Source organism: Prionailurus bengalensis, chromosome B3 (genome assembly GCF_016509475.1).
Source record: "Prionailurus bengalensis isolate Pbe53 chromosome B3, Fcat_Pben_1.1_paternal_pri, whole genome shotgun sequence".
NCBI classification, from domain to species: Eukaryota; Metazoa; Chordata; class Mammalia; order Carnivora; family Felidae; genus Prionailurus; species Prionailurus bengalensis.
Window position 1 is genome coordinate 144,848,627 of NC_057355.1, and position 15,682 is coordinate 144,864,308.

A 15,682-nucleotide genomic window follows, 5' to 3' on the forward strand; every position below is an offset into this window, starting at 1 on the left:
CTAATTTATTATGACAAAAAGTCTTTGCCTGGGGACAAAGGACAGGAGGGAGGACCAAGGGGCGTGAGGAAACTTTTAGGGGCAAGAGATCTGTTTGCTAGCTTGACTGTGATGATGGCTTCACGGGTGCACACGTCTGCCCAGACTTCCCAGGCCGTACACTTTAAATACGTGTGGTCGAAGTGGCTATGGACTGAGACAGACCCGAGCGTGAATCCTGCCTCTTCTTTTACACGCACGGTGTTTGGAGTGATCATCTCAATGCGGTTTATTTTTTTCTTTTTAATTTACATCCAAATTCGTTAGCATACAGTGCAACAAGGATTTCAGGAGTAGATTCCTTCCTGCCCCTCCCCCATTCAGCCCATCCCCCCTCCCACAACCCCTCTGTTCTCCATATTTAGGAGTCTCTTATGCTTTGTCCCCCTCCCTGTTTTTATATTATTTTTGCTTCCCTTCCCTTACGTTCATCTGTTCTGTGTCTTAAAGTCCTCATACGAGTGAGGTCATATGATACTTGTCTTTCTCCGACTGGCTAATTTCGCTTAGCATAATACCCTCCGGTTCCATCCACGTAGTTGGAAATGGCCAGATTTCATTCTTTTTGATTGCCAAGTAATACTCCATCGTGTATATATATATACCACATCTTCTTTATCCATTTATCCATAGGTGGACATTTGGGCTCTTTCCAGACTTTGCCTATTGTCGATAGGGCTGCTATAAACATGGGGGTGCATGTGCCCCTTTGAAACAGCACACCTGTATCCCGTGGATAAATACCTAGTAGTGCAGTTGCTGGGTCACAGAGTTCTATTCTTAACTTTTTGAGGAACCTCCACACTGTTTTCCAGAGTGGCTACACCAGCTGGCATTCCCACCAGCGGTGCAAAAGAGATCCTCTTTCTCTGCATCCTCGCCAACATCTGTTGTTGCCTGAGCTGTTCATGTTAGCCATCCTGACAGGTGTGAGGTGGTATCTCCTTGTGATTTGGATTGGTATTTGCCTGATGATGAGTGATGTTGAGCAGTGTTTCTCGTGCCGGTTGGCCATCTGGATGTCTTCTTTGGAGAAGTGTCTATTCATGTCTTCTGCCCATTTCTTCACTGGATTATTTTTTGGGTGTTGAGTTTGATAAGTTTTTTATAGATTTTGGATACTAACCCTTTATCTGATGCGTCATTTGCAAATATCTTCTCCCATTCCGTCAGTTGCCTTTTAGTTTTGCTGATTGTTTCCTTCGCAGTGCAGAAGCTTTTTATTTTGATGAGGTCCCAATAGTTCATTTTTGCTTTTGTCTCCCTTTCCCCTGGAGACGTGTTGAGTAAGAAGTTGCTGCGGCGGAGGTCAAAGAGGTTTTTGCCTGCTTTCTCCTTGAGGATTTTGATGTCTTCCTGTCTTACATTTAGGTCATTCATCCATTTTGAGTTTATTTTTGCGTCTGGTGTAAGAAAGTGGTCCAGGTTCATTCTTCTGCATGTCACTATCCAGTTTTCCCAACACCATTTGCTAAGGAGACTGTCTTTATTCCACTGGATATTCTTTCCTGCTTTGTCAAAGATTAGTTGGCCATACATTTGTGGGTCCATTTCTGGGTTCTCTACTCTGTTCCATTGATCTGAGTGTCTGTTTTTGTGCCAGTACCATACTGTCTTGATGATTACAGCTTTATAATACAGCTTGAAGTCCGGGATCGTGATGCCTCCTGCTTTGGTTTCCTTTTTCAAGATTGCTTTGGCTATTCGGGGTCTTTTCTGGTTCCATACACATTTTAGGATTGTTTGTTCTAGTTCTGTGAAGAATGCTGGTGTTATTTTGATAGGTATTGCACTGAATATGTAGACTGCACAGACTGCTTTGGGTAGTATTGACATTTTAACAATATTTGTTCTTCGTATCCAGGAGCATGGAATATTTTTCGATTTTGTTGTGTCTTCTTCAATTTCTTTTATAAGCTTTCTATAGTTTTCAGTGTATAGATTTTTCACCGCTTTGGTTAGGTTTATTCCTAGGTACTTTATGGTTTTTGGTGCAGTTGTAAATGGGATTGATTCCTTGATTTCTCTTTCTGTTGCTTCATTGTTGGTGTACAGGAATGCAACCAATTTCTGTGCGTTGATTTTATATCCTGCAACTTTGCTGAATTCATCAATCAATTCTAGCAGTTTTTTGGTGGAATCCTTTGGGTTTTCCATATAGAGTATCATGTCATCTGCAAAGAGTGAAAGTTTGACCTCTTCCTGGCCTATCTGGATGCCTTTTATTTCTTTGTGTTGCCTGACTGCTGAGGCTAAGCTTTCCAATACTATGTTGAATAACAGCAGCGAGAGTGGACATCCCGGTCTTACTCCTGACCTTAGGGGGGAAGTTCTCAGTTTCTCCCCATTGAGGATGATATTAGCATTGTGTCTCTCATTTGTGGCTTTTACGATGTCGAGGTATGATCTTTCTATCCTTACTTTCTTGAGGGTTTTCATCAAGAAAGGATACTGTATTTTGTCAAATGCTTTCTCTGCATCTATTGAGAGGATCATGTGGTTCTTGTCCTTTCTTTTATTGATGTGATGAATTACATTGATTGTTTTGTGGATACTGAACCAGCCCTGCATCCAAGGTATAAATCCCACTTGGTCGCGGTGAATAATTTTTTTAATGTATTGTTGGATCCGGTTGGCTAATACCTTGTTGAGGATTTTTGCATCCATGTACATCATGGAAATTGGTCTACAGTTCTTCTTTTTAGTGGGATCTTTGTCTGGTTTTGGAATCAAGGTAATGCTGGCTTCATAGAAAGAGTTTGGAAGTTTTCCTTCCATTTCTATTTTTTGGAATGGCTTCAAGAGAATAGGTGGTAACTCTTCCTTAAATGTTTGGTAGAATTCCCCTGGAAAGCCATCTGGCCCTGGACTCTGGTTTTTTGGGAGATTTTTGATTACTAATTCAATTTCCTTACTGGTTATGGGTCTGTTCAAATTTTCTATTTCTTCCTGTTTCAGTTTTGGCAGTGTATGTTTCTAGGAATTTGTCCATTTCTTCCGGATTGCCCATTTTATTAGCATATGATTGCTCATAATATTCTTTTATTATTGTTTTTATTTCTGCTGTGCTGGTTGTGATCTCTCCTCTTTCATTCTTGATTTTATTTATTTGGGTCCTATCCTTTTTCTTTTTGATCAAACTGGGTAGGGATTTATCCATTTTGTTAATTCTTTCAAAGAACCAGCTTCTGGTTTCATTGATCTGTTCTACTGGTTTTTTTGTTTGTTTGTTTGTTTCAATAGCATTGATTTCTGCTCCAATCTTTATTATTTCCTGTCTTCTGCTGGTTTTGGCTTTTATTTGCTGGGTTGGTTTTTTTTTTTTCCATCTCCTTAAGGTGTAAGGTTAGGTTGTGTATCTGAGATCTTTCTTCCTTCTTTAGGAAGGCCTGGATTGCTATATACTTTCCTCTTATGACCACCTTTGCTGCATCCCAGAGGTTTGGGGCTGTGGTGTTATCATTTTCATTGACTTCCATATACTTTTTAACTTCCTCTTTAACTTCTTGGTTAGCCCATTCATTCTTTAGTAGGATGTTCTTTAGTCTCCAAGTATTTGTTACCTTTCCAAATTTTTTCTTGTGGTTGATTTTGAGTTTCATAGCATCGTGGTCTGAAAATATGCACAGTATGATCTCGATCTTTTTGTACTTGTTGAGGGCTGACCTGTGTCCCAGTATGTGGTCTATTCTGGAGAACGTTCCATGTGCACTGGAGAAGAATGTATAGTCCGCTGCTTTAGGATGAAATGTTCTGAATATATCTGTTAAGTCCATCTGGTCCAGTGTGTCATTCAAAGCCATTGTTTCCTTGTTGATTTTTTGATTAGATGATCTGTCCATTGCCTTGAGTGGGGTGTTGAAGTCTCCCACTATTATGGTATTACTATCGATGAGTTTCTTTATGTTTGTGATTAATTGATTTATATATTTGGGTGCTCTCACATTTGGTGCATAAATGTTTACAACTGTTAGGTCTTCTTGGTGGATAGACCCCTTGATTATGATATAATGCCCTTCTGCATCTCTTGATACAGTCTTTATTTTAAAGTCTAGATTGTCTGATATAAGTATGGCTACTCTGGCTTTCTTTTGTCAACCATTAGCATGACAGATGGTTCTCCATCCCCTTATTTTCAATCTGAAGGTGTCTTTAGGTCTAAAGTGGGTCTCTTGTAAACAGCATATAGATGGATCTTGTTTTCTTATCCATTGTTACCCTATGTCTTTTGATTGGGGCATTGAGTCCACTAACGTTTGGAGTGAGTACTGAAAGATATGAATTTATTGCCATTATGTTGCTTGTATAGTTGGGAGTTTCTGGTGGTGTTCTCTGGTCCTTTCTAGTCTTTGTTGCTTTTGGTATGTATGTATGTATGTATGTATGTATGTATGTGTCTTTTCTCCCCTCAGAGAGTCCCCTTTAAAATTTTTGCAGGGCTGGTTTAGTGGTCATGAACTCCTTTAATTTTTGTCTGGGAAACTTTTAATCTCTTTTTTTTTTAATGTTTATTTATTTCTGAGACAGAGAGACATAGAGCATGAGCAGGGGAAGGGCAGAGAAAGAGGGAGACACAGAATCTGAAACAGGCTCCAGGCTCTGAGCTGTCTGCACAGAGCCCGACGCGGGGCTCGAACTCACAGACCGCAAGATCATGACCTGAGCCGAAGTCGGACGCTTAACCGACTGAGCCACCCAGGTGCCCCTCTCCTATTTTGAATGACAGCCTTGCTGGATAAAGAATTCTTGGCTGCATATTTTTCCAATTCAGTACACTGAATATATCCTGCCACTCCTCTCTGGCCTGCCAAGTTTCTGTGGATAGGTCTGCTGTGAACCTGCTCTGTCTTTCCGTGTAGGTTAAGGACGTTTTTCCCTTGCTGCTTTCATGATTCTTTCCTTGCCTGAGTATTTTGTGAATTTGACTATGACATGCCTGGTTGGTGGTCCTATTTTTTTAAGTAATCTCTACGCCCAACGTGGGGCTCGAATTCACGACTCTGAGATCGAGAGTCCCATGTTCTACCGACTGAGCCAGCCGGGGGCCCCTGGAGGTTTATTTTTGCATATAGTAAGAGTGCCTAAGATTTCTTCCTTCCAGATGTATGGTTACATTGATGGCACTTATTAAACAAACCATTTTTTCCAAACTGGGAGCAAAACAAAACAAAACAAAACATAACATGGTGCCCAGGTATCTGGGGCTGAAAGCCTATCTAGTAAAAAGGTTTCACATTCTACGTTTATTCTGAGATCAGTTTTTCATATAGAAGTTCTTACCTTTATTAATATATTTTCTGGTTTCACATCTCTGTGAAATATTCCATTTCTGCATGCAATATAAAAGGAAGGACAGAATTAGTTGCACCTCATTCAAATTCTTTTACATGGTGCTTTTAAATGAATGTTGATACATTTTCTTAATCTGAGAGCTGCCAAGTCCCTAAGAGCGTACCTGTGCATGTGATCAAGGGATTTACATAACTGGTACATATAGCACGTAATTCTCTTCTCCGGTAATGGGTGTCTTCTCCCTGTGCGGCCAAGGAAGTAGCCAAAGACAGTTACCAACGGTACATACCTCACTTCTTGAAGACAAAAATAGAATCCCACCATTTTATTCAATGATGTATGAGAATCCAACAAATAACCTGAAGTAATTTCCAGAAGTACGGAGCATACATATGAAACGCACCGCTCAAAATTCTACTCGCGGGCATGATTTCATGGGAAACCCCGCATGCGCGCATTCTGGTTACCGCAAGAACAGAACCAAGCCATAAGCAGCAGAGTAGTTTGGTCTGATACCCCTGGGGCCGAGCCTCCCGGGTGGGCCTTCCAGGACACGCTCTCCTTCATGCCAACTGTGAGGTGTCAGGGGTCGCTTGAAACTCCAGTGTTTTCCTCGGCTTCCGGTCTGAACGGAGATTTCCATTTTATAGGGGGAAAGACCTCAGTTCAACAGAAGCGCGTTTTTAATCCAAGACCCACGACTGCTTTGAATTTCATAGCGCACTCTTCTCTGACAAAGAGCAGCCGCCATCTGGCGTCTCCTGGCACAGCTCCGCTGCCCCAGCCCGCTCGGCCATCCACGCACCTGCTCACCAGGCCTGCCGGCAGGTTTTATGTTCTACAACTCTTAATACCACACGCACGCCAGCATCAGTTATCCTTGGTCCAGACGATGTCACATTTTACTTGATTTCAATTTCAAAAGTGTATGTTTTAAGTTTTTTTTTTTTTTAATATTTATTTATTTTGGGGGAGAGAGAGAGAGAATATCCCAAGCAGGCACAGAGCCTGATGCAGGGCTCGAACTCAAGAACCCTGAGATCATGACCTGAGCCAAAATGAGGAGTCAGACTCTTAAGACCAAGCCATCCAGGCGCCCCTCGTTAAGTTTTAAATCGGAAACACGACTGTTCCGGCCTAACAATCCAGAAAACCACTTTCCCTCTGTGAGCACACATCCCATTTGACATTTTTGGTCTTAAGTTTGCCATTTCTAATGTCAAATAAATTTATTCTGTTTCTCTCATAACTAGACAAAAATGTTTATGCTAATAGAAAGTAATTTAAATTACAAAATGTCTAAGTACAATTAATTCTCTCATATAATATTGTAACCTTTTTATTCTGTTTCACATAATTTATCACCCACTTTCTAGAGTTTAAAAGAATTAAACTAAGACTTGGTCGTCTTCCCCTAGCTTGAGTAATTCTGTAACTTTATATTAAATTCTCAGCTGTATGAAGATGAAAAGAAAGCAACATTTCCATTCTTCATCACATGTGCTACTGGACGAAGCTTCCTGAAATTTAGTTCTCGTCCTGGGGGGGGGGGGGCTCTCACAGCCCGCTGAATTAGCTCGGCACTCAGGACCCCCTACCCTCCCAACCAGGGGCCCCCAGGCTTCAGGAGGATCTGAATACCCCGGGGGCCTGTGAAGACACAGAATGCCCCCACCCCACCCCTAGGCTCAGCAGGTGGGTGATGGGGCCCCCCAAAACTGCCTTCTGAACATGCTCCCAGGTGCAGCTGCCAGGCCTGGGTCCTCACTTCGGGAGCCACACTCCACCACACCCCTCTCGCTTGCCGAACGCCCCAGCCAGCCAAGTTCACCTGCAGATGCTTGTGTCCCTGCCTCACTCTCCTGCTACACGCCTGCGCTCATGCGGTTCTATCCCCGGGAGCTCCCTTCCAGCCTCGCCCACACGCCCAGATCTTCCGGCATAAACTTGTCAGGACAGTTATCCGAACTCGCCCTCAGCAAAGTGGAATCTTTTGGGGAAAGTCTAACCCACCGCATCTTCATAACCACCTAGGGATGCTTTAAAATGGCGACTCACAGCTCCAAACCCAGACCTGATGAATCTCAAAACCAGAGACATGGGCCAGGAATCTGCATTTCTCGGCTGCCCTCAGCCCCCAGCAGAAGAGCCCTCTTTAGGGGCTCACCCTCCCTTTCCTCGTTGTCCCCCGGCCACCACTGTTCATAGCCCTGCCCCCCACCCCGCTATGAGAATCCCCGCCTACCTAAGGGGCCTCCTGAGGGAGGGAGGCGCAGCGTGAACCGTGGGAGTGGGATGGTGCTCGGAACCATCGGAATCCACCCCCTTGACCAGGAGCAGGCTGACTATCCGTTCTCTACAACGGTTTTTCAAAAACAAGATCCTAAACCTTCCCGGCCCGAGACTGTATTGGGTTCCTAACAGATTCTTGTTCTCAAACATCTTGAAACAAACGGAGATGGTACAATTAATAAACCACTCGGAAGTTCCCGTGGGAGCCTTACTGACCACCAACAAACACACCGCGCCGTCCCGACCGAGTTCATTTTTGCCAGCTGTTTGTTTTTTTTTTTTTTTTTTTATCCAAATAGCCTCATTAAGAAGATTCTAAATGGGGCGCCGGGATGGCTCAGTCGGTTAAGCAGCTGATTTTGGCTCAGGTCATGATCTCGCAGTTCGTGAATTCGAGCCCCACTAATAGCACAGAGCCCATTTCAGATTCTCTCTCTCTCAAAACAAACTCTAACAAAAGATTCTAAAGAGTGTCATATACCATATCAATACTGTAGAAAATGTTTCTGTGAGCACAATAACGAACTCTGGCATTCGCTGCCGGTACGAGTGGAAGGGACACGGCCACCAGGGTGGTCCGCATCGTAACAGAACATGCCGCACGCGCCCCGTCCCACAAGAGACCCCATCCGCCGGCCTGTGCCTGGCTATCCCGGCCAGGCTTGGAGGCACGTAGCGGGGCCCAGCAGGGCACGGGCAAATGCAGCAGGTAGCGGGTGGGATGTCGGACTCGGCGGAGCCCGAACCGTCCCTGGCAAAACGCAAGGATGAGCCCCCTAGTTCTGCCCGGCTCATCTTAAGCAAGTGCTGGAACTTCTGTGGAATCCCACCTCCTCGCCTCTACAAGGGAGGCAAGCGCCTGGGGTGGGAGGGTCAGATGCACGCACACTTCGCGCTGCTAACGTGATCGTGGACGACGCGGATGACGGCGATCCGTGTTTACTGAAGACTGTGCAGTGGCCCCTGCCCTAAACGCGGCACATTATCTTATCTGCTCCTCACAACAATCCCAAGAGACACTAGGTTTATTCCCATTTCACAGACAAGGACCGAGGCTCACGGGCCTGACCTGGACCCACCATCGTTAAATACACAGGACAGGGGACACCTGTGCTGTGTCCGCACAGCCACAACTCGAGCCACGCTCCCCAGAAGCAACAGCATCACAACTAACAGGATGGTGACATGGGCTTGGAAGAAAATTCAGGAGACAAAAATGCGGTATCACTCACACCCTGTCTGAATGGCATAGAGACCGAGAGCTTAAGGAAAACAAAGGCGTCGATCACGGTGTCAGAATGTTTCAAGAAGTGTTAGGAATGCCAAAACAGATCTACTTCACTTCAACTTTCCTTTTTATATACGCGGGAAAGTCTAAATAGATCCCAAGAGCTCTTTTAGTAAGCACAGAACTAAAACTGCTCTGAGTAGATAAGAAAGCTACGTGTCACAGTTGGTAGGCAACGTTTCCTCTACAAATTCTGCATCTTACAATCAGTGGGTCAGATCGATGAAGTATAAAAATACAAGTGAATTGATCTGACACTGTAATGTCAGGCAAAGTAGTTCTTAATAAGAATCGTAATAAGGCACACCGCCCAAGCTGTTCGTGGAACTGTGATGCTATGTTTGCAGTCAAATCGAACCTGCCTTGCTCTTTCCCACTTGGTTCATTCCCCAACGTCACGGATTTATTTCAAGGTCCCTGCCCCACCCACAGCCTCTACAAGGTATAACCCTGGGGCGCGTGGGTGGCTCAGTCGGTTGAGCGTCCAACTTCGGCCCAGGTCATGATCTCACAGCTCGTGAGCTTGAGCCCCGCGTCGGGCTCTGTGCTGACAGCTCGGATGGAGCCTGCTTCGGATTCTGTGCCTCCCTCTCTCTTTTCCCTTCCCCTGCTCGTGCTGTCTCTCTCTCTCTCTCTCTCAAAAATAAATAAATGTTAAGAAAAAAAATTAAAAAATAAAAGGCATAACCCTAAGGGGACAAGGCCAGCTCACTGGACCTGGAACAGCCGGCACTCCAGGAGGTGGCCAATGACTCGGCTTTCTGGGCCTGGCCCGTCTGCCGCCAGTGGAGGGTCTCAGGGTCTGAGTGGCCAAGTCTGCCAAGAGGAGAGGGACACGCAGAGGAGGAGGGGCAGAGGACCACGTGGCTCCGAGACGGTCAGTGGTGGCCTCGGCAGCCGGACCTTTCCTGGCCCCACCTCCCAAGAGGCCTGACTGAGCTTCCTGCAGGAAATCCGAGGTTTTACAATAAACCATCTCTTCTGTGTGTGAACGAGCCGCACACGAGCTGCACGGCACGTGCTCCTGGCAATAACAACAACCTACGACACTCAGTGCCTGTGAACGTCACCCAGGTGGACGACACACCGAGCCACACCGGGAGCAGGGCCGGGCACTGAGAGGACACCCGTGACGGAGCCGGCAAGGGCCCCACCGCCAGAGAGCAAATGCCCCGGCGGACAGTCGGACAAGCACCAGGGGAGCGGACGCATGTCAGGCGTCACGTGGGAGATCAAGGAGACAGGAGGGAGCTGTGACAGAGGGGGCAAGGCGAGGTGAAGGAGCAGCCACCCACGGCTCCAGGCCGGCACCGGAGGCGGTAGCCACTCACAAAAGCACGGTCGTTTAACTTCAAACAGTTTAAAAAAGAAGGAGAAGAACAAGAACAAGAACAGAATCAGATACAATGCATTAAAATACTAGATGCCCCTACGGGCGCCTGGCTGGCTCGGGCAGAAAAGCAAGCCGCTCTTGATCTTGGGGCTGTGAGTTCGAGCCCCACGTGGGTGCAGAGATGAGCTAAATAAATAAAAACTTAAAAAACTAACAAAATAATAGATGCCTCCATAACCAGGTTACAGTCTTATCCAGTCTTTCCTTATAAACTCCAAGACAGCCCTCCCCTGCTGCAGGTGGCAGATGTCCGGCGCCGTAAGCACAGTGCGCCCGAATAAACCAGCCAGGACGGCAGGATCGCCGGCGGTGTGGCTGGTGCCCCGGGGCGCCAGCCACGCCCTCCCCGAGTGGACAGCTCCGTGACAGTTCTTCCCAAGGGAGCAGCGGGCACAATACCTTTGCCATCTCTTTGCCTGTCTCCCCACCACAACACAGACCCATCCCAACCGCCACCTCGCGGGCCAAGCACGCTCGTGGCTGGGACTTCCAGATGTGACTGGCTTCTGCGTCCGTCGGACCAGACCGCTCGAGAAACAGGACTCAGGCCCGAGTTCCAGGGACAGACGAGAGGAGGGAGAGCATCCGCTCTGAGTGCGGATCTTGGCGGAGGGCGCCTCCTGCCCGGGCAAAGGTGGCCTGGTTCTAGAGCCCGGAGCAGCAGCAGTGGCTCCTTCGTTTGGGGCATCCTGTCTGTGGCAGAGGCAGCAGCACCCGGGGCAGCCCAATCCTGCAGAGTCATTTTTTGGGAGCTCCTCCCTGGAGGCCACGCCCCAAGCGTTTCTTCAGTCCTCCCGGCAAGCCATCCGTGTCACTTGGGTCCCCTGGGGTTACACTGGCCAGAACAGAGGCTGCTGTCTGCAATGGGAAGGTACATCCTCCGGTGGCCTGTTCATTCTTTAAACAGAATCCAGAAAAGTGCTTCTAAAAAGCACAGTCTGTGAACTGATACCAGTCCGGGGCTGTTTGTCTCTGGTTTAGGAGGAGACGGCAAAAACTAAGAGTGACCGGAAACTTGTACAGCAATTCAACGCCGCTGTGACATCCAAGCACATGACTGTTTTTCCGGTAATTAATTTTTATGTATTTTACAAAAGTCCGGTCCACAACACACTGGGAAAAAGCAAACGAACAAACAACCGGTCTTCGACTATAGTTTTAGAAACACTGGTCTAAACCCCAATCAAAAGATGCTTCTTCCCTATTTGGGGCGCCTGGGTGGCTCAGTCGGTTAAACGTCCGACTTCGGCTCAGGTCACGATCTCGTGGTCCGTGAGTTCGAGCCCCGCGTCAGGCTCTGGGCTGATGGCTCAGAGCCTGGAGCCTGTTTCCGATTCTGTGTCTCCCTCTCTCTCTGCCCCTCCCCCATTCATGCTCTGTCTCTCTCTGTCTCAAAAATAAATAAAACGTTAAAAAAAAAATTAAAAAAAAAAAAGATGCTTCTTCCCTGCTTTAAAACCCGTCAATGTGGGACGCCGAGGTGGCTCGGTCGATTGAGTGTCCGGCTATTGATTTTGGCTCAAGTCATGATCTCGCAGTTCGTGGGATTGAGCCCATTGTCGGCTCTGCGCTGATAGCATGGACACTGCTTGGGATTCTCTCTCCCCCTCTCTCTGCCCCTCTCGTGCTTGCTTGCTCTCTCTCAAAATTAAATAAACACTTAAAACCCACTAAAGCTTCCCACTGAACTTAGAATGACGTGAATTCTTACCCCGGCCCTCCCTGCCTCCTGGCCCCTACCTACCTCATTTCTAACTTCCTTCCTAGTGCTCCAGCCACACTGGCCTCCTAACCTCACAGTGGCCTCAGGACCTTTGCACTACTCGTCTCTGTCTGGAACACTCTGTCCCCATCAATCTCACACGGGACCTGTTTTATTCACTCGTAACACTTATCCTGTCTTGATCTCCTTCTTGATCATTTCTTTACTTGTTCAGTGTCTCCGTCTTCCTGAGCGTGAGCCCACGTGGATGGGACCGTGTCTGTCGTGTTCCCCACTGGGTCCACCTCCAGAGCAGTGCATAGCATGTAGCAGTGAATGAGACACCCTCGCCTGCATTTGCCTACTCCCCCCAATCTTCCGGGTAAAGCCCAGTCATCTCCGCCTCATCTGACACCCACTGGGTAAAGAGAAAATTTCCCCAGCAATTCGCCTCTAATGATTTTGACCTTCATATAGTTTCTCTTCTCTCTTCAACAGACTCTACACTGTTTATCAAAAAAGCGTCTTCTGTTCTTCTCCTCTGCCTCTGCCCGACCTTGCACGCTGCCGTGCATATAAGCAGACAATCCAGCCAAGACTGGCGATCCTTCTCTTGTGCCATTAGCTGGTTCTTCCTCGTCTGACGGTGCTACTCAACATTCTCATCATCCAGGAGAGCAGTCATTTCAGTAAAATGAATTGTCACTCTAGTAGAAAAAGCTTTCGTGACCGACTCAGGTTTCAATAAACCGCTGTGACCATCAATAACAACAAATTGTTAGCAGGCGCCCATTCATTTGAGGCACTGAGCCGGGGCCAGCAGTAGAGACCCAGAGGAGCAGTGGGGTGTGGTGGTTACCACTTAATCCTTGAAACCTCGGTCTCCTTGTCCGTAAAGTGTAGATGATAACAGTGCCAACCAAAGAGGGTTGTCAAGAGGCTGGATGTGTGGTGGCTGAGAACACGCACTCTGGAACAGGCTGAGTCCAAACTCCGTGTCTACTACGTGTCCATAACCTCGGACAAGGTACTTATCTCCCCGTGCCTCCATTTCTCCATCTTTAAAATGGGGATAATCAGGGGCACCTGGGAGGCTCAGTCGGTTAAGCCTCCGACTTCCGCTCAGGTCATGATCTTGCAGTCCATGAGTTCAAGCCCTGTGTTGGCCTCTGTGCAGACAGCTCAGAGCCTGGAGTCTGCTTCGGATTCTGTGTCTCCCTCTCTCTCTGCCCCTCCCCCGCTCGCACTGTGTCTCTCTCTCACTCTCTCAAAAATAAACATTAAAAAAAATTTTTTTAATGAGAAAAAAAAGCAAAATGTTGGTTCACATAACGAAATAATGAAGTTTGGTGGTTGTTTGTCTTGACTGTACTGGGGACCCCGTCCTGACACTCTGGCAGACAGATGTACGGGGAGGAGCAGAGTGAACAATCCACGTCCCACAGGACGCAGGAGAAAATGTAATCCTGAGCACCACCTCGTGGATCCAGACTATTTGGAATCGATGCTTAACAAGCGGAGTTTCCAGATCAATAAGGTTTACTCTTTGAAAGTGAAACTCTGCTCTATTGTGATCCTTTACCTGGGAAGCTCTTTTAAATCTTTTCTTCACTTTCCCTGCTGTATCCATCACGTTTACCGGCGCGGTAGGCTTACCGCAGTCCAGCCCGCGGCTGCGCATTCTCTAACCCGTCTTGGGGCGTCTGGGGTCTTCCGGCTGCCCAGACTGCGCTCAGCCGCGGGGGCGCTGCTGTCGTTGACCTCCCGTTTTATATTTTCAGTTTCATCCCCCGTTGTGGGACTGTCGCCTGTCGCTTCCCGTTACTGCTGGTGGGCCGAATTCTAGAAGCTCCTTCCAGCCAATGGCTCTATTCCGAATGGGTTCTATACTGAGAAACCTGGCAACCTTGTTAGCATTGTACTCAAAACGCAATGAAACAGGTCCCCGAGGGGATGGGCTTACCTATGAATAAAATACACCAGGTTTGTAACACAGGAAATACCACACATGCCCGGACAAAAGGCGATCTCCCACTTTCTCGAAAAGGTCCAAAAGCTCTTCATCAACTTCTGTGGGTGTAGGAAAGCTTGCCTATTGCTACTATTTATTTTGTTAGTGAGCTACTAAAGCACACATGTCAAATCGCATAGAGGACCTACTAATTTGATGACGACGCTTTTCCCCACATTCTGACTTCATCACCGTTTTATTCCGACTCTTCGTGTGTTTCTTCCACACCAGGGTCGCCCTCATCGCAAAAATAGCTTCCTGATCTCAAAAATGCTACCTGCCGCTTTCCATACCACCTTTGGGCTGGCCTGACTCGTTTAGGATGATACGGCGCTTTTTAAATGGTTCTTTCAAGCCACAAACAGTCACTCACATAACGCAAGGCAAATCTGCTCTCATTCGTCCGATCGGCACCGCGTGATCGGTCGGTAAGATGCCACGCTTTCTGTGCTCTCTCAGGGACAGCCACGAGGCTCATTTGTCCTGACATCTAACGCGACTGTGCAGTCGGACCCCCAGGGATATTTGCTGAACGCGGACCAACCATCGCCTCCGTGTTCCTTCAGGTGCCCTCTATCAGCCGCCCAAACTGGCCCTGACTGAGGCCGGCTCGGGCGCCGTGCTTTCCCGAATGGAGCTCTGCCGTTCAGAGGAAAGTAATGAGCAGAAAGACGTTATAAGGATCTGAATGGAAGAGGGTCGCCTCTCGGCCGAGGGAGGCTCTTGGGGGACAAGCCTTGCCTTATTTTGAGCAGAGCCACCAGAGTGACCTCTGGAGCGGCACAGCGCCCCCTGCAGGGACCTGAGGTGAGGAAGGCCTGAGCACCCGTGTCACCTGCCAGCCTGGACCTAGATGGCTTTACTTCTCCCTGACCGCCCTGTGTTGAGGAGACGAGACTGCCAGAAAAATACCTCCCAAGAGGTGACTGAGGGTTTTCAGAACTAAAACAAAGCATATGTGGACGACAGGCTTTAGAAGAAGATCTTAGATTAGCTTCAAATTATTCTACGTACCTCGTATTAGCTCATAAATATTCATGTCCATAAGTTCACATATTAGTGCAAGAGAACCAGATTTTCTGTCGCTGAAGAAGAAATCAGGTTTTTAAAAATGTTTTTCTTGTCTTAATCAGAAACTATCATCAAATATTTAATTCATTTGTGCACATTTCTGGTAAACATAAAGCCCTCCCGCCTCAAAGCCTGGGGCATAGTGACTGAAACAGAAGTTGCGATTTTCAGTCAATTATTTCAGTCAATTAATTTAAAATTAATTTAAAATAACAGTAAAAATAAAATAAAATATAATAAAATAACAGTAAAATCCCACTTTAAGCAAAAATTCCAAATGCTTCCCCCCTTTTTAATGAGATGTGTCTTAAAAATATAGAACTAACTACTGGCAGAAAGGAGAAAGGAGGTCGAGAGTCGGCTAAGCAAAACAGAGGAGAAAGAATTTAATTCATGCTCCGTGACTGCAAATTTATTTAGTTCTAACTTACCTAGATTCTTCCATGTACCTGGGATAAATTATGATGGGGACACAAAAATCCACAAACCAGTCAGGGGAAAAGGGAGGAAGACGGGTCACCCCAAGCCCAGGTGGGGTCCAGGCCTTGCACGGGGTGGGGACCGAGGCCTCTGGCCGGGCTGCCAGCTTCTCTG

The 15,682-nt window shown here is 47.1% G+C and overlaps 1 protein-coding gene across 6 annotated transcripts in view; it reads right to left on the minus strand.

Moving 5' to 3' along the window:
- The window catches only part of MOK (MOK protein kinase), a 69,816-nt gene that overhangs the window by 16,892 nt on the left and 37,242 nt on the right, over positions 1-15,682 (minus strand). For 4 of the 6 annotated variants that reach the window (XR_006293526.1, XR_006293525.1, XR_006293524.1 and 1 more), the window contains exons 4-6: positions 15,032-15,102; positions 5,495-5,573; positions 5,320-5,368 (exon numbers count right to left, since the gene is read on the minus strand). Coding sequence is in view for 1 of the 6 variants with exons in the window: in XM_043557053.1 (XP_043412988.1) it covers positions 5,320-5,368; positions 5,495-5,573; positions 15,032-15,102 (199 nt within the window). In the remaining 5 variants the exon portion in view is untranslated. The remainder of the gene's footprint in view (positions 1-5,319; positions 5,369-5,494; positions 5,574-15,031; positions 15,103-15,682) is intronic. The other 2 variants (XR_006293527.1, XR_006293528.1) reach the window with 1 other exon arrangement.